The 26,095-nt window shown below is 41.3% G+C and overlaps 1 protein-coding gene across 2 annotated transcripts in view; it reads right to left on the bottom strand.

Annotated features, from left to right (window-relative positions):
* The window catches only part of TGFBR3 (transforming growth factor beta receptor 3), a 108,440-nt gene that overhangs the window by 53,950 nt on the left and 28,395 nt on the right, over positions 1-26,095 (bottom strand). For both annotated transcript variants that reach the window (XM_036387750.2, XM_054515746.1), the window contains exon 3: positions 11,038-11,222. In XM_036387750.2, coding sequence (XP_036243643.1) covers positions 11,038-11,222 — 185 coding nt within the window. The remainder of the gene's footprint in view (positions 1-11,037; positions 11,223-26,095) is intronic.

Below are 26,095 nucleotides of genomic sequence, written 5' to 3'. Positions count from 1 at the left end.
TCCAACTCAACTGGTGGGATCTGGTACTGCACCACTTTTCAGAAGTGATTATCAAGTACTTTGGGAAGGATCCTTTTCTTCTCCAAATAACACTCAAGAAAAAGCATACTCTTCAGACAGGGATTGCGATTCAAAACCAAATACTGTTTCTTCCTTCCCCTCATATTTTTGCTATGCTCACTGAATATTGTGTTACAGATTTGATACCAAGCCAGCTATAGTAGATCACAATACCCAGCTTCTGAGAGCCAACAGTTTCTGAGAGAGAGTTCGCTGATTTTTCCAAGAAACTCAAAATATGTTCACATGGTGTTACTGCTTGAATGTAACTTTGCTCTCAGGGTTACATATTTGCATTCTTAAATCAAATGATTGTATAAGCAGGTTCCTAAAAGCACACAAGATCCTACTGCTTCCCTTCTGGGAAGGTTCTCCAACACAGACTCTTTGTTCAGACAGGGCAAGCACCAATTTTTGAAAACTCACCTCAGCAATCGGAAGATCTGCAAAACAGTATCAAAGAAACCACTAACTGCAGGGAAGCTGCAATGGCATTAAAAGCAAGTACTCATACCCACAGAGAGTTCCTTTTTCTCCCACAGAACCCAACCATGTGCCACCTTCCCAGTCCTTGCCAGGGACACACCATGCCACCTTCTCTCTGCCAGAGCAGCACTCATGGATGCTGCTGGGGCAGGGACCTGTCCCTGTGGAACAGAGCAGGGAGGGAGCTGCGATGCACGAGGCACAAGGGAAGCAAAGACCTGTTCTTACTTCCAGGATGAGGCACAAGTCAATCCTTAGGGAATGGATCTGAGTCCCAGGTAGTATCTACCCAGGTACATGGGGACTGAAGTTTATTTCCTAGGCTCATGTAACACTCTATTTTAAAATCAACCCTTTGCTTATTTTCCCCTAAGTACACAATTGCAAATAGATTGGCATTGCCTGGACCTTCTCGCCCACACAGTACTAGAGAACAGATTGACTAAACAGCAGTTATAGCCCAGTTTTAAAAATCATGGGAAAGATTCACCTCTGGCATAATTCCACTGAAGCTACTGGCATTAAACCAGAGACTGATGAGGTCCCATACATTACTTCATGAAAGAGAGAATATATTGCACAATCTCTTGACTGTTACAATCTACCACCCAGACTGGAAAACTAGGCTCCATAAAAAAGAAGATAAGAAAACAGAAAAGTTGATAAGGACTGCCCAACTATGACCTGTGGCCCACTGCACTCTCTTCATTAAGTAGGTGATTGAAAACTCCTTTTCCCTTCACCCCCGTTTGTCCTACAATAGGGGCTAAAGGTCAGGGTGTGCTGTGCTAGACACAAAGGGCTTAAAAGTCAAGTCCTACAGCACATGAACATGCCAATATCCACTAACAAACTGTTCTGAATTATGCATGATGTTCCCATTAATAATGATTCAGAGGAAAAATCAGAGAATCACAGAACCAGCTGAGTTGGAAGGGCCCCTCAATGATTATTGAGTCCAATTCCTGGCCCTGCACAGCAGCACCCCCAGGAGTCACACCCTGTGCCTGAGAGCATTGTCCAGACACTTCTGGAGCTCTGTCAGACTCAGGGCTGTGACCACTTCCTGGGGGTTCCAGTGCCCAGCCACTCTCTGAGTGGAGAACCTTCTCCTAACATCCAACCTAAGCCTCCCCTGACACAATCCCAGGCCACTATCTTGGGTCCTGTCACTGGTCACCACAGAGAAGAGCTCAGTGCCTGACCATCTCTTCCCCTCATGAGGAAGTTGTAGAATGTGGCAAGGTCTCCCCTCAGTCTCCTCTTCCCTAGGCTGAGCAGACCAACTGACCTCAGCCATTAAAGGACAGCCCCAAAACATGTGTTCAAGACAAGAACTAAACAAAGTCCCTTCACCTTGAGTAGGGATGAAGCATCACCCTGGAGTTTGGCACCAATTCCCTGTAGAGAGGCACATTGTTTTAATGAAGACCCAAGGCTTCAGAACCAGCTAGAAAACTGACCTACCCATACACTGACTTCATACTTGTATCCAACAGCTGGATGAGAGACAGCACTTTAGAACAAAAGCCTAAGGGCTTGCAGCATAGTCAAAAATTATCTGTAGTTCTGCCTCCAGCGCAAGCTCTGGTGTGTTTCTTGCCCCAGTATTAAATGATCAAGCTGAGGGTCTGTGTAATAGAATGGAATTGCAGCACATTTAGATTGCCTCATGTGGCTTGTAATTCAGCTGCTCCACACAACAGACTAAAAAAAGTAAATTACAAATAAAATTTAGTACTATAACATTATCAAAGACATCATGTGCCAGATGAGTATGCTGTATGACATTAAACATACTGCTCTGTTCCTGGCAGCAGAGTTGCCTGTGTCTGGTTCATAACTGGTGGTTTCCTGCACCAGTGATACTTGCTCCTCACAAGTAGAAGGGCAGGCAACCATGCTGGTACAGTTTTACTGGAAATGCAGTGCCTGTTCAGAAAGCACCACAGCTCACACAGCATAAAAAAATTCTGACACAAGGAAACATTACAAAATAGTTCTTCTAGCTTCATGAAAATGTTGCCCCATAAGCTGTCTGCCCACAGCTTAGTCACATCATTTATTTTCTGACAAAAACATATCAAATTAATTTCTGATGTTCCTAAGTTGTTATTCTAAGCTGGAGCAGCCAAATGCTAATAGTTTATGCAAATACCTAGGTAACAAAAGCTATTCCTGACACAAATAACCTGTCAAATATGCAGGACAGTTATTGAAGTCCTATTTGCAATAGAAAGGGGTATGACTTTCAAATTGCAAGAATAATAAGAGTAAAAAATCTTGAAGGCTTAAGGAGGGTATAAGGACAGAGCACAAAGGGCAATAACTGTATTATCATAAGTCATACTGAGACAGTTCTGTAACAATCATCTTGAAAGTATAACCCAAAGAGTTTACTGATAAATTTTACGTAGATATCATACACACTGCCTATGTTAGCTTTGTTTACCTGAATTATACAATTTCCAGCTTCCCCTGTGTATACATATTTCAATTCAATTTTCACTGAATGCATTCTGCATTACACGCTTGGAGAACCAGAATTCTCTTTCTTCCTGAAAAAAAAGATTTTTCAAAAACTTCTGTCTGCAGCAAAGAAAGTCTCTGCACATGCAATTCTGCTCATCTTTGCCAACCAAATGTAACTTTCACACGACAATCCCCACTGTGGTCACCAGAGCAAGGGCTGCCCACAGTGACCAGCCCCATGCTTTGGTCAATGGAAAACTGATGCCCATCAGTGCAAAGCTGGGACCCCTTTGCCCATTCTGTCTGTGACCTGATTGAGATGCTCAGGCTCCCAAAGATTAAGGGAAACCATTTTTGCCATCTGCCCTTCTGCAGATCAGGCAGGCTTCCCAAAACACAGTGCTTCGCTCAGCTTTGCATAAATCAGTAGATGTCAATACCATTCACATGGCATATAATGAATCCTGAGGGGATGGTCTTCCTTTTCTACATTTTGTGGGAAAATTCCTTGTTGGCTTTAGATCTGTTTAAGGGCAGAGGATCTGTCCCTATACACCACAAGTACAACATCTCCCCTACTGTTGCTAGTGGCCTATTCAAAAAATGCTATCATCACACTAAGTTTTACTTTAAGGCAGAAGACTCATGCAGAAATGAAACAAATTTCCAGGTAATTTTCTAGTCCACATTTATTTGTACATATATTGCAGATCTAAGTTCTCCTTCAGTGCATCGCCTGAGCTGCAAATTTTAATTTGCCTTCCCTTCTCCCACCCCTGCCCTACACTATTACTAAGTAGCTGTGTAACAGGGTATATCCAGTGCCCTGAAGAGAAAAAATGGATGTTGAGGCAGTTAACTATGTCAGAGGATATATGAGTACCTACTAAAAAGCAGCTCCTGTCCCAAAGGAAAAGCTTCTTAAACTGAGAGATAAAAGACATATGATAAATATCTGCCAGGACTGTCTTCCTTAAATGCATTTGGGGCCTTCTAAACTAATCTGCACAGGCTATTTCAGGTAAACACAAGTTTCCACTGCCTGTATTTTCAACAAGTTAGATAGATGCTAGCCCCCCAGCAGAAACTACAGAGCTGCACTAATGTATCACTAAAGTAGTTTAGTGTTTGCCACTAAATAAGTACTCTGTATAAGTACTCTGCTTATGTTTCACAGGAAAAATAAGAGACTCTTCTTGAGAAACACAAATTTGAGTGTTATCAAAAGCAAGATCGACATAAAAACACCCAACCAATTAAAATATTTGTTGTTCTTCTATCTTGCCACAGCATGGTTTTACTTTTTCAGCTGATTCAGGAGCACAGTTGTCAGGCATGACAAGCTCCACACAATTTATGTTGGAAATTTTCTCCTGCACTGGGAGGCTGAAGAAGAACGACTTCATTAATTCCAGCTTTTGGTTCAAACAGATGCTCTAGAGAACAACATAAATACGGCCACTCCTGACAAATGGTGCTCCAATATCTCACACTTACATGCATGAGCCCAAAGCTAGACTGGAACCTAACCATGGAGTTTGGGATACAGATGTACTCCTGGAAATGTCATCACTTCCTTAATTATCTTTTCTCGGAGGAAGTAATTACAGACAAAGCAGAAATTTATAAAGAAGACATGTCAGAAGCTTTGAGGAAACTGGAGACCATGAACACAAATCACAGTCTATGATCAAAAATCAACACACATCTGCCTGAAAGAAACGTGTGAGCCCACGTGCACAGTGTGCCTACACATCCAAGCCACAGAGAGACAGGAAGAGCCCATCCAGTAAACAGCAGCAGCAGCAGCCTTCTTGCTCTCTACAGCCCTGCAAGAGCACATCAGTACTGCTGCATCTTGCCTCAGAGGAAAACAAGGGTCCAGTTTACAGCTTCCAACATGACATTTTAAGCAGCAGTCAGCAAAACCCAGAACTGTGAGCAGCCAGAAAACTCACACTGACGTTTTTCCTTCTGAAGCTGCTAGCATTCTGTGGTAGGCCCTGGCAGGGCTTCAGCCACCGCTCCACACAGCTCCCTCAACTGAGAACAGGGCTCACTTTCTGCACACAGCAAACAGCCCCATTTCTAAAAACAGAAAATAGCGAGGCTTTGCACAGCACTTTCCAAGTCATGAGATGTCACTGCTGCCTCTTTAAGGGCAGACACGCGTCAAGCCACGCTCCTGCAGGACATAAGGCTCTGTACAAACAGACTCCTCTGGCCAACACAGGACTTCCTCTGGCAGTTCTGGTGGGCAGAACACGAAAGGACTGCCAAATCCAGTGACCAGCAAATCCTGAGCTGGCTAAAAACAACATGCAAAGACTGCAGTCCAGACAAACAAGATGAAAAAGCCACATTAAAAAAGGTGGAATTTTATGCAAGCACAGATGCCTCAAAGTGCTAACAAAGAGGAGAAAGAGCATTGTAAAGGCTTTCAAACAACAAGCAAACTCCACTTTCTTAAAATATGGTAAATGCCATGTTCATCATGAAGGCAATTAAGACATTCATGTCATTTTAATGTATCAGCTGCATGGGAGTTGCAGCTTTCAGCAGACATGGAGTTATCTGAGACAGACACTGAATGACTACGATTTCTGTGGCACATGCTTGCACTATTTTTAAGGCTTTATAAGGTCTATCATGTACTTTCTCTTCTGATTCAGTCCAGTACTCCAGCTGGGCTCTTGGGCATGGCTGTGCAATAAAGGGAGTAAAACAGCAGCCTGTGAAACCATTCTGGTGAGCCAGTGGAGCCACCACAGGCTGTGGGCAAGCTTTGGAAATTACCCAGGATCAAAGATGCATGTGATGAGGAACTCCTGCTTTCCAAGCAACAACAAATACAGGGTATTCCTGGAGTACATTTGCCACAGCACCACTCACAGCTTGATTCTGAGACCTCACTGGCACAGAGCACTGGTGGAAGCAGTAATTCATCTGGACTTCCCATTCTCAACCCTCCTATGTGGCACCCTTCCCTCACAAAACACCATGCAAAATAATTACAATAAAAAGCAGTAGTCAACCTCAAATTTGACAGGACTTGCAGGTGGCCAAACTCCTTTTCCATTGTTATTCTGTATACCCAGGATGATTATGTTGCCTCTGCACAACTTCATGAACCACACATCATCATGGAACAAAAAGTAATGGGTGAAGTGATCAAATTGACCTTGATGGGCTCAGTATAACAGGAGAGCTGGCCAGCTGAGGAGGCTGAAGGTTCAAAACCCCTGAACAGGCATTGAAACATGCAGGTCTGCTGCTATAGCTAGAGATCTACTACTGCTGCCAAGCTAAGGTGGTCAGAAAGTCAAGAGGCAAGAAAAGAAAAACACTGTTGGCTAAGTTCAGAATTTGTCTGTACCTTGGCAGAGGCACAGTGCTTTGTTTTATCTCTCAAAGCTTCTTTTTATAAAGCAGCAACTACTTTTCTTCAAAGCAAAGGCCTTTGACCTACCAGAAATACTAAATATACCCACGTGCAGCACCGTATACCTATTCAAACAAATGAATAGGTAACAAAATCCTCACTAACTCCAGCTGTCAAGTAACAAACCTTGAATTCCCTTCCTGCCTGTGGTCAGCACATGACCTCCAGGCTCCCTCTGACCCTGACTCTGGTGCTGCAGGTCAGCATGTTTTAAATATGCCCAGAAAGTGGCCCCTTTATCTGAGCTGAATCTTAAGGCTGTTCCTGGATCTCTGGATGCCTGAGCATGAAACAAAACATTTTTCCCTTACATAGCCTTGGGTATAGCTGTTGTAGTATTAAACTTCTGAAAACAGTTAAAACAAACACACTGGGAAATACAGTAAATATGCAGCATAATAGGCAACATGAGCTAGGTTTTCACCACCTTCACCACCTAGATCTTCAAAATTGTAGAAACCAAAATCACTGTGACACAGAAAAATTATCCTGAATTCAGGATCAGCCTATTACAATTAGCCTATTCCAGGAGCTAACAGCCATTTTAATATCATGTTTACTCTTAAAGGAAATTTTAAAGTTGTTATTATTAACTTTTTGCTGAGTAGCACTGATTAAACAGAGAGGAAAAAGGTCCGTCAAATTGTTACAGCCTCAGTGGCGTTACTCAAAATTATAAAAATAAAGACAAGTCCTTAGTTTTCCTGCCTTCATTTCATATAACACATGTTAAACATCTGTATCAGGCATAACATCTTAAAGTTTTTGAGGATGAGGATGTCAATGAAAACAATAGTGAACCCACTGCCAGGAACTCTGATTCCATGTATTCATATGTATTCAATCCTAAGTATTCACATGAGATTAACTTAACATGCCCCTCCTCTCTCCTGTTAACTATTTCAATTGTAACTGTGTGCCTGAAGCAGCTCAGGGAAATTCAACCAACAGGCGTAAGAAAAGAATCCTCCATTTATTTAGGACTTGATAATATACTTGAAGAGTGACTTTCATTTTAAAATAATCTTATGCTCTTCTATACACATTTTTCTGGTGCAAATTTCTAGAGTTTCCAAGTGACTGTGCAAACAATAACTCTTCCTCAGAACAAACAGCTCCATGAGGAAGCAACTATCTCCTTTCTAAAAACTGAGAAACTGAAGCAGTGAAGATACCCAAAGCCAAAGAGAAAGTTATTGTAAGAGTTCAGTAGTTCCTGGCATTCAGCTGAGACCCAGATCAGTACAGAAATGCACACACGCACTCACTTCCCCAGGAATATTTGATCAAATAAAACAAACAAAAAAGGCTTGCATTTTTCTTGCCAAGTTCAATATAAACACTTGAGGCTATTACATGCACCCGTATTCTATTTCCTATGATAAAGCATGGCCAAATATGAATTGTGATAAAAGACATTTCTAAGAAATATTTGAAAGAGATTGGAACTGTGGGGGTTCTTACTTGAAGAAAGAAGACATTCCCAGTCTCAACATACAAGATTTCATCCCCATGGGATTAATGAATTAAAATACAAACAAATTCCTTGAAGATCATAAATGTGATAACAATACTTCATGATATGAGCTTATATTTACCAGATTTCTGCCGTAACACAGAAGTGGTAAACTACTGATTCAGTTTCGCAAAGACTGTTCAGAATACACACTCCTATACATTTCCAGTCTGTCTTTTGTCTTCTTTTTCCCAGTTTATAGGGAAGGAAAAAGCACTCAAATCTTACTAACCCTTAGTGAAAAGCCTGCCTGCATCACCCCTGCCACACGCCCTCCTCCTCATCAACCACCCCTTAAATTTGCAAACGCTTGTTCTCTGTATATTCTACATGAGTGTCAAAGAGAGTTAAATTAATGCATACACATATGTTGCATCTTTATGAGAACCATGATAACTGCACAAGCATGTTTAATGCATGAACTCTCCAAGGGATTTGCTAGGGGAAGTTTACACTCCTCCCAGCAAGTAAGGAATGTGTAATTTAGCAGCATTCTAGCACAGTGCAGGTTAAAAACAAAACAACCCAACCTCCTCCCTCAAAGCAAGCCTTCACTTAAAGATTTTCAGAACTTGCATTCCAAATCATTAAAACTTCAGCCAACCTCTGAACAAGTACATGATTTATTTAAACATGCTTTCGATGTTGCTAAATCTAAGTAATGTACTGTCAAACAAAACTACTGGTTTTATTCTGGAATCTACTGGAAATACTACATGACAAACAGATCTCTACCTTTGCTATCAGCATTTGCAGGCACAGGAACTATCTCAGCTGGTAAATCAAGCTCATGTAACTTAAGGTGATGGGTACATTCTACTTTTAGACAAAGGGCCACTTGGAGTTGGTTTCTACAATAATGGAAAAGATAACATTTGCTCTGCTTTGTTCTCTGAGTCTGATCCTATAAGTAAAATCTGATCCTTCCAAGTTGTTTACACTCTTTTGCTCAACACTGTTGCCAGCAAACCTTGCTCCAGCTTCCTGTGCATTTTTAGAGCAGCCATCTCCAAGGGCCGTGACTGGAAATTGCTCAGGAAATGGGAGAAGGAGGCCACAGGTTTCAAATGCTGAGATCTATTCAGTGCCCTACACTTCAGTACACCCCAAAGCACACAGACAGGACAGCTTGGGGCAAACTGCTTTCTTAGCATTAGCACATTAGACAAGGCTCAAGCAGCCTCTTTCTGCTGGACAGCAAGTATTTTTACTCAAAGCCAAGTGTTTAATTGTAGCACTGTGTAACTCTGAGCAGGCAGCAGGGCACAGCCCTCATCCCCGTGCACGCGTGGCTGGCTCATGCTGTGCAAATCTCCGAGTCACAGCCCAGAGGGAAATTTGGGCTTATGCAAATGCACTTGAGTCATGCTGCTCTCTCGGGAGGTACAAGCTCCAGCTGCAGCCCATTTCATCCCAGCCCTGGGCACCCTTTAGTAACCAAGAAGTTACAAGTTCCCCCAGTACCACAGCCCCACAGTGCGGGCACTCTTCTGCCCACTTTCAATAAAACTTGTGATTACCCTGTGAGGTCTACTCATACCAAATTTGCCTTTGACTTAGCAATGGATTTAAAGTTTCCTGGGAGATGAGAGAAGCACTGAAAAATCTACAGCAGAATCACATACAGCTATTTAGTTCTCATCGGAAACTATGCTCAAAAAACCCAAAACAACCAACCCCAACCACCCTCCCCAAGCAAACAACCCACAAAACCCAAAAAGCCCAACAATTTGGTCTTCATGTCCAGAGAACTGATCATACCTACACTTTGAGTCATTCACAGTGCACTTATCAGGCTGATAATCCAGTGCTTGGTATACTAAGAAAGGTTTAAAGAACACCAAAAGGAAAAAAAAATCCCAAAACAAATCCCCACACTACCATCATCCCCTCCCAAATATAAAAATATCTGTTCCTCATTCACAGTCCCACCAAAAAAGCATAACTTTACTATTCATCTCACGACAGTAGAAGATCTGATAATTTTGATCAATGGAAGCCAATGAGGTATCTACTAAAAAACTGTAATTAATTTTTCTCCTCAAAAACTAGACATTTAAAACCATATATATACTGAAAATGAACACAACAGCTGAAGTTTCATGGATGCATACAATACACATTGAGCTGAAGTCACCACAAACCCAACAAGGCTGATACTGAAGTCAGTGGAAAGACTGATTCTGGCCAAGGGAATCTGCCTTTATTTTAATCACTAAGAAAGACTCCACTTGAAAGTTCTTTCAGCACAGATTTAGACCCTCTTTTCCTGAGTTTCTCCCTGTTAGATCATCATCTTTGTTCTCTCTTTACAAATTCTCTAATTGTGTACCCACATGGCACTCACACAGGACACAGTACTAAGGATTTGTGTGTGTAATACTATAAGAGTATGAACTAAAAGGCTCAGCTGTCATGGCATGCAATGTTTTCTTTGCACTTTGGCACTCTGTTTTTATGTATTTTGAGAGTAAACAACAGTATGGCACAACTTCACATCAAAAATTTTATTCTATTGTTGCTTTCAGAACAGCTGAAGTTTTTGCCAGTCCCTCCAAGTGCAGCACACATAAGTAATTAGACTACCATAGTCAGCAACACTTGCTTTCTGTACAGCAGTCCCCCCTCAGTGAAGCATTAAGGCTGTATAAGAATCTAAACTTCAGTATTTGTTTATAGTGGTCATGGCAGGGATCCAAAGGTATTCATGTTAATTTACAACACATTTAGGTAAACGATCTGCTTTTGAAGACAGCCAATTCTGCAAAGGCCTGTGGGAGATCTAAATCTGTTTCTTATTTCCTTTGCCCACCCCCTACCTTTTTTAAGTATACTTTGTGGTTGTGAAAGATAATGAAGAGGGTGGCTAGGTATGGAAGCAGTTTATTCACATGACATGTAAAGTGTAGGTGGACAGTCTCCATGCAAATTGCACATGGTTCTTTGTGGTACTTTGGTGACAATTCAGAAATAACTTTATGCAGCAAATTAACATATAATAATCCCATTTGCAGACATACTTATCACCAGGGATCTGGAGAAAAAGTAATTTCCCCTTTACCTCTCTTTCATGATGGCCAAGACCCTCCTTGGGGTTTCTGAGATTGAGGACGTGCACCTCTTGGGGCAGGCTCGTCGTGCCCCGGCTTGCACAGCCAGACAGGACTGTAAAGCTTTCCAACAAGGCATGGACTGGGTGCGAATTGTTAACAGGCGACAAGACACATTCCCTCTGAGGCACAGGACCTGCAGAGAAAGAGACAGACACACATCACTGGGAGAAAAAAAAGCAATGCATTGTTTATACTTGTCAAATAATGATGATCCTTTTGTTCAGAAAATCCACAGAAGCACAAGCAGAAGCTTTGTACTCATTCTCCACAAAATTAAGACTTTTATTCCCATTGCACTTCTAAGTTGTCCTGAATATGCTAACTCATTGGTTCATTTCTCTCTGAAAGTCTACATTTTCAAGTATGAATTCCAAAACTTAAGGTATTCTTTTCTTTACCAGGGAGGGGGGGAAATGTCTAAAAACCCCATTAAACAAAACCAAAAATAAACAAAACAACCAAAAAACCTCAACCAAAACCAACCAACAACCGCAAAAAACCTCCCAAAAAAAACAAACAAAAAAACCCCCACCACCACTCCTGATAGTGGTCAGGGGAATTGGTTTGTCTTAGATGTTTATGTCAAACACTTATCTGCAACTGTAAATGCCATCATGTGTATATAACAATGAAAACTTTCTATCTACCAGAAAGGTAATTATGTCAGGAAGGATTTGGGCGAGCTGGATTTGTTGCTTTTGAAGCAGTGCTGATTTATAGTGAACATCATTCAAATACATTGTACAAAACAGCAGGCATCTGTCACATGATAAAATGAAATGTTTGTTTACTGAGTCTATTTTGTGTCTGACAGCAATTATCTGCACTGATAACAGTTTTATCTAGTCCAAAACAGAGCGTACGCCCTTTCAAATAATCACCACAGCATGATGTAGTGCCATACTCTTATATAGTACGTGAGACCGTGTGATGTGATAGAGCCAGATAGCACAAAAGCAAAGCATACAGAGCAGTTTACATTTAAACTATATCCCAGGAAACTAAATCAAGACAAATATTTATGAAAAGCAGCCCTGCTTTTCCAAAACGGCTCAAGCCCACCCCTGACAGAAACAGATACATGTATGTTTTTGATTCAGAAGGTCGAGGAGAACGTAATTGATTTAACCCCTAATTTGCACCAAAGTCACTCAGATAAGAATTAGACTCACATGAACCAGTCAGTTCAGAGGCTGCCAGGCATAAAAGAAATACAAGGCAGAAGCATACGTTTTTTTCTGAATTGAGCACATCTGCAATTGAAGTAAAATGCTTCCTTTGAAGGAAGTTCAAAATAAAGAAAATCTCAACTGATTAAATGGAACAGCTCTAGCTGGTTTTGTCAAGTCTAAAGCCAGCTATTGTCACACTAGAGATCATCTGACACTGGTGTACACTTACGTTTAATTGTATTAGCACTGACCTACACTTGGCTGGTTAAAACCATGGTTCTTTCAAAATACAGCTTGCAGTTGGCCATTTACTTCCAAGTCAGAGTCTGTCTTATACCGGACTATCTAGAAAAAGCAAAGCCCTTGAGCACAGGGAGATTTCTGCAGTGCCTCAGGCCACAAAGAGGCCGTTCCTGAAACCCACCAGTGCATAGTGCATATCCTATGAGCTCCCACAGAGCAGGAATATTTGTAAAGGAAATGCTCAAGGCATAAATTACGCAGGCATGTGCTTGGGGTACAGAGGATAAACAAACTTTCTTCTCCTTAAATGAGGAGCTTAGCAGTAGCACTGACCAAGCCGCACTGACTTGAGGTTTTCTAGTTTTTATTTAGCTCCTTTTAAAGAATACACATACAAAATGTGACTGGTCTAAACAGTGATATGATTCAGTTTAAGAAAAAAATTAATTAAAAAGTTGCCCTTTGTAGCAGCTGAAGAAATATTGAGGATTTGTAACAATAACAACACCAGTAGAGAAGCTGCATTTTCCTGATGTACAAGAGCAGATCAGAGAATCTACTGCTAAATTAGCCTGGCCGCTGATGCGTAAGTCCTACAGCACGCCTTGTTACACAACCTGCACAAAACGCTTCTCTAAGCTCCACAAGCATTTCTTGGACTGGGAAGGAAAGGAGCACTTGTTCATTGAATTGTTTCTCATCACCCAGAATGGAATTGATGGTTAAGATGTTTCAATCATAACACGCACTCACCCACAAAGAACAAGGCATAAGACTGAACAAAACCAAAAATGGAGTTGCTGACAAAAATGTGCACTTAGCAAAGGTTCAGGAGAAAAAGCAAATACCTCCCTTGTGATTTCCTTGTGAACACCTATCCCCATGCAGGACATCTACCAATCCTCCCCTCCAGCCTTGATCTGGTACTTACTCTGAACAAATTTAATACATTAGATAAAAGACATCTGGATTTTCCCCTCACATCCTACAAGGGGAAGATGATTGTGACTGTTTTGTTCAGGCTGTAACTGCCTCCTCTGCTGGCACCTCAAATGCACATTAAGAAATCCCTCTGTTCTGCTCAACATGCAAGATGGAAACAGTCCCAGAGGGAGCAGAAGTTCACATCCTGGATAACTGTGTGCAGCTGAGCTTATCTGCACAGAGACAGGCAGAATGAGGCATGCCTGCTCTGCCTGCACTCCACCCTGGCTGGACAGGGGCCAGATCTCCAGCAGAAATTCCCTCACCTCACTGGCAGCAAGCCCACGTGCTGTGCCACTCCTGAGCAGGGCTTACTGGGGTAGGGCCACTCTGAGCAGCGCAGCTCAGAGCATCTGCCTGCACACCCTAGCAGCCTGGGGCATGTCCCCTCTGTCACATCTGTTTGGAGGGACGGGGTGCACAAGGCTGCTGTAAGCCACTCAAGTCCAGTGTTTTGGGGGAATTACTGCATTTGATAGAACTGCTTTCAGACAAGACCAGCCTTGTAAGAGAAAGGGATATAGCCCTGGAATCTGAACCAACGACTGGACTAGCCTGGAGGATGCTCCACTGCAATCAGACCACACGTGCTGCGAGACTGCCCATGTGCAAGGCATGCTGTGGGGGTAAAAAACTGAGAGGTTGCTCCAGCTGTCTCATTTTTGCCAAGTTTCACACAGGTGCCTCAGTAGGTGTGTTCTGGGCCCATACTGCCCTTCCCAGCAATTCAAGACTCTCACAATCACCGTTTCTCTTACACTGGCAATATCAAACCACAATTCTCATGTACTGCTACTGGCATATCTGCCCAACCACTAACCTGGGTGTAGTGCCATGCCCACATACACTGGCATGCCTGGAGGTAGCACCAAGCGAAAGGAAAAATTATTTCTAGATCACAAAGTCCACTGAATACTCAGCCTGTAAATGGCACAAGGCAGCTCCTTCTGCCACCTTTTCTGCATTTATGCTCTACTTTAGCATGCACCACAGCAATGCTGGAGCTATTGACTCAACATTCATAAACTGCATTTCTTTCCAGCCCTTCCTGCAGATGTGCCCCACTCAAAGGTGGATGCTGCTACAAGGCACTGTCACTCCAGTGGGAGCAACAAGAGCTCTCTTCTACCCAAATTAGCAACTTTTGACTCTCTCGCAGATCCTTCATCTTTCTTCCTTCCTGCCACTTTTCCCTGACTAGAAAGCCAGCTACTTCCTCTATGTAGTTTAAATCCTACAAAACGCACATTTACCACTCTGAAAAAAAACCAAAACAAAGGTTCTCCCTAGGATACTACTAATCTGATTGTTTATCACCTCCACACCACCTACTTGAAAAGCCAACAGGAAAGCACAGCCTCATCTACCTGGCCTTTACTGTCCCTCTGCCCTCCACAAACCCCAGCATGAGGCTTTGCCAGTTTCCCACTCCAGTCTCACACCCTGTTCCTCACCTGTATCAGCAGCACCAACATCCTGCCAAAATTCATTATCAATGTCCAATTAACACATCAAGATTGCCTTATCAGCTCTAAATATGTACAGATATTCTCCCGCATCTCCATTCCAGTCAAAGCACAAAGGGTCAAAGATATCTTCCAGTTTATCCATCCTAGTGCTGTCACAAGCCTTTAGTGCCTTCTCTGCTGAGAATTTAAGTGCGCACACACAGCCATCCTTGGGTTTTGTTTAACTTTGGAGCATGTAACCACTTAATCTTGTTAGTGAATCCTGGCTCCTACCCCAATCAAATTTTAGTTGCTTAATGCCTTTAGAGGATGGAAAGCAGGTTAGGCAGTTTTATTTCTAAGAACCAATTATTAGGTATATGTTTTCCAATATAATACTTATTTCAAATGTTTAGTGAATTCAAAATTCTAGAGAATTGTTGAGTATGGAATTATTTTTCACTTCCAATTAATATTTTAAAGGAAATCAGTGCAGACCCAACCTTGTTTGATACTGTGTAGCTGTGTCCATCTGGAACATATTCAATCCAATTTCAACATTCTTGTTTCCCATATCTACATGCTACTAATGAGTAACATGTGTTCTGCTGTAAGAAGGTAGCAGAAATGGGAGTAAGACTAAGGGGGATAACACAACAACCCAAGACCAACACATAACTGTGATTGATTTTACTCAAATAGTAAAGGGTAATGTAGTTTCTGTTGTATTTCCATGGTGATTTCTGCAGTGCTGTCAGCTGAAAAGCATGAGCAGCTCCTGCAAATTGCGTGAATCTGTGCTGGGGGCTCCACAGCACATTAGCATGGTTCCCATATGCCCTAGCAGAGGGTACAAGCCACACCAAGGGGAGAGAACAATCCTCAGAAGAAGGACAGCTTTATTGTAATTGATTTTTGAATGAGAGAATGACAATAATCTAGTCATTATCTATAAACCCAGAGTTCATCACTTTATGCTGAAAGGCACATGAATATGTGGAGCAGGCTAACTCAAGTAGAGATTTCAGTGTGTCCAAATGACAGACCTTCACAAAAGAGAAGGTTCATTTTAAGGGTGTTCTCTTAAATCTCGCAGTGACAACGATGGCTGGAACAAACCTACATTTGAATGACAACAGAGAGGGGAAATAATTTCAATCTTGAACTAAAAAGCTTCACAGAGCACTTGAGCAAGACTCAGCAATAGCTTCTTCCCTTGATATTCACCACTCATTTCTCAAGTTGAAAGTGCATGGGCAAAGGACCACTGTTCTACATGGAGCAATTGTTACCACCTACACAACCTTCTTCTCATAAAGGGTTTTTCACTGAGGGAAGCATTTATACCAAAAAATATACACAAGAGTTGAGGCAAATAAGAATTTACAGAGGGAAGTGACAACTATCACTACCAGAGAAAATGTTAGTCACTACTACTTATTCAGTATGGGTGGCTGTCTAACAGTAAATACTAAATTCCTTTCTGCACACCACTTCACAGAAGACCACCTGGAAAGCCAAATTCCTAGTAATTTCAATGTAGAGGATAATGGACAATCTCCACTATTAATATGAAAAGCAGCTTTTATTAAAGATAACCATGAAAAAAACAGTTTCACACTCACAAGCAAGCACTTGAACAAGACACCAATGCTGAGGACCAGTTCATTCTGGCAAGCAGCCTTGAGAGATGTGAAAGAGAAGATCAGGTGGTAGGAAATATTACACAGCTTTGTGTCGAGAGACAAGGGTGTAGAGGAAACCTCAGTGTTTCTGTTCACTAATAGGAGAGGCACCTCCACAATGATCAGCAACCACAAGGAGCTGGGTTGTCCAAGACCACTCCTGGATTCCATCATTTTCCTCTCTGAGCAAGTGGGATTGCCATAAGAAAGATGCAGGGTACAGAATATCAGACCTTCATACTGGCCAGGAGGACTAAGAAGATGACTGTCTAAAGCATTTTATATTTGTATAAATCTACACATTTCCCTTCAGATCCTTAATTTTCAGGGAGTTCTTTTACTGTCACATCTAGTGCATATTTTTCACAGTGAAGCTACTTTTCTGAATTGCCATTGGAGCAAGGGTGAGAGGTTTAAAATTGCAGGGAGAAGATTCACAAACATGGACTAATTTGGGCTATTTTGAAAAAACACACCAATCCAACCAACCAAAACACTCAAGACAGCAGACTCCACAGGTACCTATTTGAATTCAATGAGCTATAAAACTTCTACTGAGAAAAAATATATCCTGAAGAAATATCCAGTACAGGTGGCAAGATTTGGTTGTAGGAGTTAAAACATACAAGTTGTACTAACTAAAAACATGCGCTTTTGCAGAAACTCAGCAGAGGTTTCCTATTCCAGTGCATCGAGCTCACTAACCTCCAGCAACTCCACAACACCGTCCCTGCACCCTTCCCCTTTCTTCAAGAACAAAAAAAATTCTCTGGAACTATGCATTAACCTACATTCTTCACCTTGACACTGACATCTGGTGCTAATGCTACGCGCAATTAGACCCCTGCTCCATGTGCTGTCTATCCCCAACCATTATCCTCCAATTAATTCCTATTCCACTATTATCAACTCTGCCCAGACTTATTCCATGTATGGACCAAACTATTCAGACATTTCAACACATTAGATTACACTTCATCTCCCATGTCTTTTGATCCTCTATTTTCTGCAGTTTCTCCAGACATTTCTGTTATACATAGTAAAGTCTATCTAACATCATCTGCTGGCCCACTGGGAATCATTCAGATGACATGTCCCATACCTTTTTAGGTTGCTGTTTTGCTTGGTACAAACTCCTGATGCTGGCTTCTTTTTCTAAGCAAAAGAATTTTTTATGCCTCTCTGGTGGATGTGTTGCAAAACATCCACTCCCATGGCTCCCAGCCACTGGTAGAAGCACAATGTTTATCTCTGTTTAGCGAAGATGATCTAATTTTGAGTGTCACCTGCATGGACCTCACAGTTTTTTTCCATGTAGAAAAAAATTCAAATTAAATTTTTAAATCAGAAATTCTTTCTTTCCCTTTTTGAAAAATAAGCTTATATTGATCTTTTTATCAGGACATAACACTGATACAAGTTAATTGGAAAGGTTAACTCTCAAATGAAACTCAATTGCTGTAGTAATGTGCTGCTACTTAAAAATATGAATTAAACCTAAACCATCCATTTAATGAAAAATTGCAAATTATAAAGTCATACTCCTTTGTTATACAGCAGAACTCTATTTCAATACCTAAGCAAGCAAGGCAAAGATGGGCAATGTCAATCAGTTCAGCATCTTGTTTAACAAAAGAAACTCTAGGTGTCTTGTTTATACACATATTAAGCTAACTAAACAGAAAAGGCAATGAATGAAAAACCTGTTTGGTTTAACATCCGCTGAGCACAGTCTCAAGACATTGCTACCCATGAGGCATAATCTTAGAAAACAAACATCTGCACCTGGAAAACAAAGAAGTCTTTCAAAAGCAGATGTACTCTACCACAGAGCTACATTTCATGTAACCTCTGCTGTACTTGGTTCTGACCAGTACTGTCAGAGCCCTACCTTCTCTTGAGGTTTGCAGCAAAACACTGCTTACAGGAACTCTTCCTAGTATTTTTCCATGCCTGAATGTGCAAACTCATCCACATATGCTCTTACTCTCTCTTCCCATTCCTTCTCCCAAGCCAATATTTGGAAAACATTTCCACTAACATAAGAGCATCTTTTTAACACTCATAAACAGAACAGCATGTATGCATTGACTTTCATTTAAACACATCCAGAAAGTACAATTTCTGGTTTCCATGTCAAAGAACTGAAAACAAAGTGGTTCACCAATGTTTCAAAAAGGATTGTTGAGTTTTTCCCTTTGTTATCCTCAAGTAGTAGAAAAAACACCAAGTTTCAAGCAATTAGTCTAAAAATCAATTGCAGATGATTCTCTTGCACCAATCTTCTGTCCCATGAAGCACCCATACTTTTTTAAACAGTGGTCAGTGTTAGACTGAGGCCTTCCCTTCCCCCCAGGCATGGCTGCATTTCAGAAATGCCTGACTCAAATCACAAACTTTTCACAAGACTGTAAAAGATAGGAAAATTATTTCATATAACAAGCAATACCTAAAAATACGAAGAAATATTGTGCCTTAACCTTAACAGAAGAAGCACATTTAGCATTCAATTTTCATCACTGTTAATGGATAAATTTGTCTTCAGTAAAGTGATATTGCAAAGGGGAAGAAATGAACAGACACCAACTATTTCTAACATTCCTTGTTCATTATTCCCAAAAACATTTAAACTTCATGTTATAAAAGTCTATTTTCCCTAGAGGTAGCCTATAAATTGTCTCAGATTTACCCCTCTTGACCACAGAAAGATAGGAAATTGCATGGAAACAATGAATGGAAGTGCACTTTTTATCAGAAAACAACAGGAAGCATTCTGCTTGGTTTACATGAGAGCTGTGTATTGAGGCCAAAAGGGGAAAAAACTGTATAAAAATTTAATGCCTGCTTAGAGCAAAAAACTCTAAACCAGGTTTCAAAACCATTTTATTTTTAATAAATCAGAATTGGAACTTGTCAAACCACCCTACCCACACTATTGCTTTTACTGTATTCCTAAAATTGAGTAAATTAAAGATGACAGAGAAAAAAAATCACGGATTTCATAAAATCAGTTTCAGGAGGCAAAGAGAGAGAACCATACTTACTTTCATGACCAGCCATACAAGAATTCATCAAAGAGCATGCACAAAAACACACATGTAAACTTCAGCAATCTGTGCTTATCTAAGGAAACAAGTCTTCTGAGTCTCTTGCAGTAAAATGTTACCTATTTAAATTGCAAATATATACTTCAGTTCTTTGCATACTCATGGGTGTGCTTCAAAGTGCTGATACTAGTTCTAATGATTTTCAAACCAACACAAGTGTTGGAGTCCCACTTCAGGCAGTATCAATACTAGAGATGAAGGTACCAAAATATTCAGTAATAATAAGACTATAAAATGCATACACTAGACTGGGGGGGCAGGGGTAAGATTTCTGGCATAGATGGATTTTGTTGATTGTTTTGGGGGTTTTTTCAGCTTTTCTTACTCAAAATGATTAAAAATATCTCAAGGCAATTTTTCAGAATTGCAAGTAGCTGTCACATGCTTGATCCTTACTGACTTTCATTTGGAACTATATATGCAGCCATCTTTTGCTCAAAAATCAGTGTCCAAGGAGCATTGGTTATACAAGGGGCACTACTATGCAATGAAGAGTTTATCTCATCTGGTGACTAATGAGAGCAACCTCAAAGAGATCAGGAGAGATTTAGAGATGTCTTGTATTTACTGGTTCAGGGGCATCCCAACCACAGACCTGAGAGCAACTCTTGCAATTCTGAAAATTTTCCAATTGCTTTAACTGAATCTATTAGACACTTCACAAGCATTCCTAAACAATTACAGTATCACACAATTCTACAAATCATTAGCAGATTTTCCTTTAATTCATAACATTAGTATTATTTTTTATAGGCTATCCAAGCTTCAAAGTAAAAGCACAGCCAAAGTTTTCCTTTTATTTAATTTCTTTTATCTGCCCCAAGCTTCTTCCTTTTCTTCACACAGACACACTGAACTTAGGTGAGTTCTGTTTGTACCCCTTTCTTTCTACCACCTCCGTGAGCTCCTTTCCTTCTTGGTAGTTGGTTTTCTATCCAACTCAAGCCCTGTTATTCCATTTAACCATTCCTACCTAGTCACCTAAGCTTCATCAACACTTGGCATTCACTACACCTGCATACGCAGGGCTCTTCTTTCAATAAGATGTCTTGCTTTTATCTGTCAATTCAATTATCAGCAAATCAGATTTTGGTCTTCAGAGAGCAAACAATAAATTCTGGATGCTGGTGCATATGGATGCATGCATATCTGGAGAGTTAAGAGAGAAGTGATTTCCTTTCAAAAATATCTTTTTGACAGCCACAAAAATGCAGAGTACCAGATGGTACAGCTGTCAGCACAACAGCAACTTCCTGCAATCATCTTCTGCTTTAACTTTGTCACTGGGCCCAGGGCTGCATGGGAGCCTTGCCATTTGTGACTAGCCCATCAGAAGAACAGGCTAGCAGTCACTGCCTCTAATCCTTGGCCGCTGAAGTGTGTGGATTCTGCTTGCAACACCAGGCACTCAGTGAAAAGCAGCTGGAGAGAGCTTTTCGGTCTGGGGTTTGGTGTTCCCTCCCCTTAGTTCTGCCTGTCAGAAACTGACATATAGGTGCTTCACTCAAGCATGAAACTTTATAAGCCTTCCCTTTGCTAATCTCAGTTTGCACGTCAGAAGCATCACTCCATACTAAAAAAGGGAACATCTGCTCAGTGCTGTGTGTCAGAGGATCTGATAAACACGGCTGCTGGACGCAGTGCTGGAACGAGAGCAGCGGCACTGGAACACGTGATCCGCACGCTGCCAGCCACACCAGGCCAGGCTGGGGCTGCTTTTCCAGCTCCTCAGCTGCAAAGGGACTGCAAATCCTCATCAGTGGACAGGACCCTTCATAAAAGAAAGAAACGTGGCTTTGCTACTCAGGCTTTCAGCTGCAAGCAGTTGGCCACCACTTGCTTCAGTCCCATCAAATGCAGTGGGGATCTCAGAAGCAGCAAAAGCCAAAAGGAAGGAGAAAAACTTGGGAAAGATGGCTCCATTAACTGAAAGCAAACCAGCTTTTTCCTAATCACAAGATTACAAGTTCAATTGAAGGCTGAATTCCTGTAACTGATCCTTTAAGGATGAGTTCATTATCACTATATGTCTCACTGAACAAACCTTGAAAACTCATCCTGATCAAGTGCTCAAGCAAGACAAAACTTCCCTCCACAAAACACTTAAAAGCTTCAGTCTTGTCTTGAAAAATACAAAAAGAGATGCTTAAAAAATCAATAAAGAAAAAGGCAAAAACTACTGTACTGTTCCACAGTCCCCACTCAGTTAGCCAAATGCTTCTTGCCCTCGGCTGTAGAATCGGTAAGGAAATCAATCCTGGAATATGCCCTGCTACAGGTTCTCTTTTCAGACTTCTGAATATTTATTATCTAGTTTGGTTTTAACTAGGAAAGACTCTGTGCTCAACATTTTTCAAGGTTCTAAAGAAGACTAGGAAACACCATGTTGGCCCCATGCTGTTGAGGAATGCCTCAAGCCAAGGCAGTTGTGGGCACTGTGACTTCAGGCCTGGATATTGTTTGAAGCTTGCTCAGAAGCACCAGCCCAGCTGCAGGACAGGCCCCAGGCCCTGGTGGCTGCTTGGCAGGTGACAAATGCTGTGCCTGGCACCCAGGGCACAGCTCTCAGCTTCACACAGACAGGGGGCCACATCATCTGGGTGGAGATGGACCCAAGTGAACAAGTCTGTGGGATGGCAGGTTTGACAGGGCTATACATACACAGTTATAGCTACAGTTAATGAAAAACCAGTAAAACCTAGCATTGCAGGTTTATGAGACAGGGCAAATCATCCAGGATCTAACCACAGCCAAACCCAGGGCACCTCAGTCTCTCCACTTTTCTTCTTCCCACCAACACTTTCCAGCTATCTTATGCCTCTTTTGATGCTGATCAAACCTGCCTTCCACAGGAGCTGATTCAACTCACTAACATGACAGGAAAGTAACCCAGCAATAAAGAGACTAAGCAGGTTTCTGTTGGCCTTTGGTGCCTTTGAGAGCAGGAAGAAAGGTTTGGGGAGTACCTAGGCTGGCTGTCACCATGGCCACTGGAACAACCTGCACCCATGTCCCTACTATGGGCAGCAGGGAGCCTTCAGACTTGATTGTGCTTGTGAAACCTCACTGAGTGAACATGAGAAGACCTTCCTAGAAAGAGAATACTGTTGATTTTAGAAAATGTGCTGACTATAAGCACAATAGTGACGCAAACTACCACTTTCACAAGCTCCTCATGCATTTTCACTTTGAATAAATATTTCCATGGTGGAGAACACAAATAGTCACAGCTTAAAAACCGCTCTGATTATCAAGAAGACTGCATGCAATACCTCACTACACTCTATGTATGTACAAATTTTTATGTGTAAATATTTATGTATACTCATACATGTTCTCCATAGCTACCTCATCTAGATGCTGACAAAATACTCAGGGGAAGTGAGAGCAATCAAACTTTAGTCATATAAAGGTATTTGTTTCACTTTTGAAGAGCATGTAAGAGACTGGCTTTTTTTAACATAAAAGCTTTTCCTGGAGGAATTTCATTTAATTTCCTCAGCACTACTAATCTCACCATTTACAATGACAGGACACAGCAGTCATGACACATGGTCTCTTAAAATTGCCTCCCTAATCAGTGTTCGTGTAAGCCCACTCTTAACACCTCATATGAAATGCAAAACTGGAACTACTCTCTTTGTAAGGGGTAACCACATTGCACTTCTGCACTCCCCTTGCTTTCTCATCTCTACTTCCTGTGTTAAACTCCTGGAAACTGCATTTACAGCTGCACTGCAAAGATCACCTTAGATGTAGCAGTATTAGACCTGATGTGGGAGGAGTCTAAGCTGGTTTAATTATTTATTAAGTGCATACAATGTCACTTCAATTCATTTACATATTTAGGACCTCCAATCATAAACAGATAAATCTATGGGTTTTAACCATAAAAAGGCTTAATAAATAAATTAGAATAAACATTTTCTCATCAGTTTTGTCCACAGGTTTGTTTGCTGGGCAAAATTTCGGTCCATATCAAGTGCATGTTTTTGATCATCTTTTGCTGCTAATTCTATAAAACTGTCAATATTCAGACAAGCAAATAAAGAGATCTTCTCTTTAAGTTAACTACTTTTGGCTTATAGCTGTGAAAAGCAGAAACCATCTTTGTTTTTTCATCCCCAAATTGGAAGAAATTGATCTTTGCTCTCTCAATAAGGCTGACTCAACAGGATGAGTGGAATACAAGCACAGAGAACAAGTGGCCTCAGAAATCCCTATTTTGAACATCTACACAAAAAGACTGAAAAAACAATACCTGAATTTTAACAAGCTCAGTGCTTACACCACATTCTAAACAAAACCTGTTTTCAAAGTGTGATGTTACATCTTAAACTCAGCTGTTACTCTAATACTGACATGTGAAAAACAACTAACCCACTGTCCACTGGACCACAGGCCATTACACCACAGCTCAGGGTTGCCATCATCACAGTGACGTTATCCCAAAGTAAGATTACTTAAACCAGAAATTCCAGGTGAATAAACCTAGACAAATATTTTTCAAGGTATTTTCGAGAAGTTAAGGATCTGAGACTTTTGAAATGCTTGGCCTCAGTTTCCTAAAAACATAACTATCATTTAAAGTGCAACTTAGTTAGCACTTAAGATAAATGGTTTGCACTAACATGGCTCCATTGCTATATTTTCCCCTTTTATAACCTCTTAACATTATTACCACTAATTTATAGGGCAAAAGAAATTCAGCAGCTGAAAAAATGAGTTTGTCCTTTGGCAAATAATTTGGTGGCTTTTAAATGAGACTTCAAATTAACCCTTTTTAACTAACACAGCAGGTTCTCTTTGAATATTTTACATGAAATGCACCACTTAACGTTTGTTCACATCTTCCTTTAAAAAAAATAAAGGCATATTGCAAAACACACGTAATGGAGGAGAAACTGATGGTGGGAGTGTGTAATCAAACAGCACCTGGCCAGAATGCCACAGTACAGCATGTGCTCCAGGCCCTGCCTGATCTTCCACCCCTCTGAACCCAGCAGTCCAGCCCTGAAACACAGAGTAACAGCCATACATGGGAAACAACAGTGTCGCAGACTTAAATGGAATTTAAATCTCAGAATTATATAAGAAAATTGGGACTGGAAAGATTATTTTGTATCAATTTCCAGGAAAATGGATGCAAGCGCCCTCCTCTTGGAATCACAGAACAATAGAATGGTCTAGGGTGGAAAGGACCTTAAAGATCATCTAGTTCCAACACCCCTGCCATGGGCAGACATCTCCCACTACTCCAGATTACTCAAAGCCCCATCCAACCAGGCCTTGAAACCTACCAGGGAGAGGGCATCCACAACTTCCCTGGGCAACCTGTTCCAGAATCTCACCACCCTCACACTAAAGAATGTCCTCCATATATCCAACCTAAACTTCTCCTCTTTCAGTTTGAACCTCTTACACCTTGTTCTGTCACTATACTTCCTGAATGAAGAGCCCCTCTCTGCCTTTCTTGTAGACCCCTTCAGATACTCTCAGGCCTCCATGCAACCTTCTCTTCCCCAAGCTGAACAGCCCCAGTTTTCTCAGCTTTTCTTCCAGAGGGAAGGTGTTCTAGTCCCCTTATCAACTATGTGCCCTCCTCTGGACTTGCTGACATCTCCAGCCTGTCAGTGCCCCTCTGGGTGACACTCATTCCCTCCAGTGTGCCAGCTCAGTGCCATCAGTGAAGTGGCTGAGGGTGCCCTTTTCCAGGCACTGCATCCTACCAGTCCTTCCCCAGCTGAAGGCAGCCAAAGGCATTTACAGCTAAGGAGGAAGTCCTTATGCCTCCTCCTTCCTGCCATCCCCCACATACCTGTGATAACCATGAACATACACACAGATTGGATACCAGAAATAACATTATTTCCTTCCTTCTCTTCACAGCCTTTGCCTTCTACTCTTTCTTTTCACAGTTTCCCACTTCTTTTCTCAGTCAAACCTCATCTTCCTTCCTTCAGTCTCTACAGGAAAAGTGACCACAAACTTACTGGTTCACAGCACCATTTTGAATATGCATCAGGGTGTACAAGAGCACTTTTACTAGTCTTTGTTTCCTGTCTTTTTTCATTAGAACCTCTCTGAGGTTGCATCACTTGGGCCTTTGCAATCTGTTCTGCTTGACTCCAAAGCATCCAAGCTTGACTATTCCTATCTGTATCAACACTGTGTGTTACTAGGTCATCACAGCAGAAGTCCATGTTGCAGGAAGATAAAACACATCATGCTTGTAAACACACAAGTGTTATATGTTTGACCAGATACTATCCAGTGAGCAACCACAGTGACACCCAGCCCTGTGAACCTTGTATGGAGACAATTATAGGTGCATGAAAAAAAGAAGTATATGCACCAAAAAAGTTTA

The sequence above is a fragment of the Molothrus ater genome, chromosome 9 (genome assembly GCF_012460135.2).
Source record: "Molothrus ater isolate BHLD 08-10-18 breed brown headed cowbird chromosome 9, BPBGC_Mater_1.1, whole genome shotgun sequence".
In the NCBI taxonomy this organism is placed as follows: domain Eukaryota; kingdom Metazoa; phylum Chordata; class Aves; order Passeriformes; family Icteridae; genus Molothrus; species Molothrus ater.
This window is presented reverse-complemented; position numbering and strand designations above follow the sequence as displayed.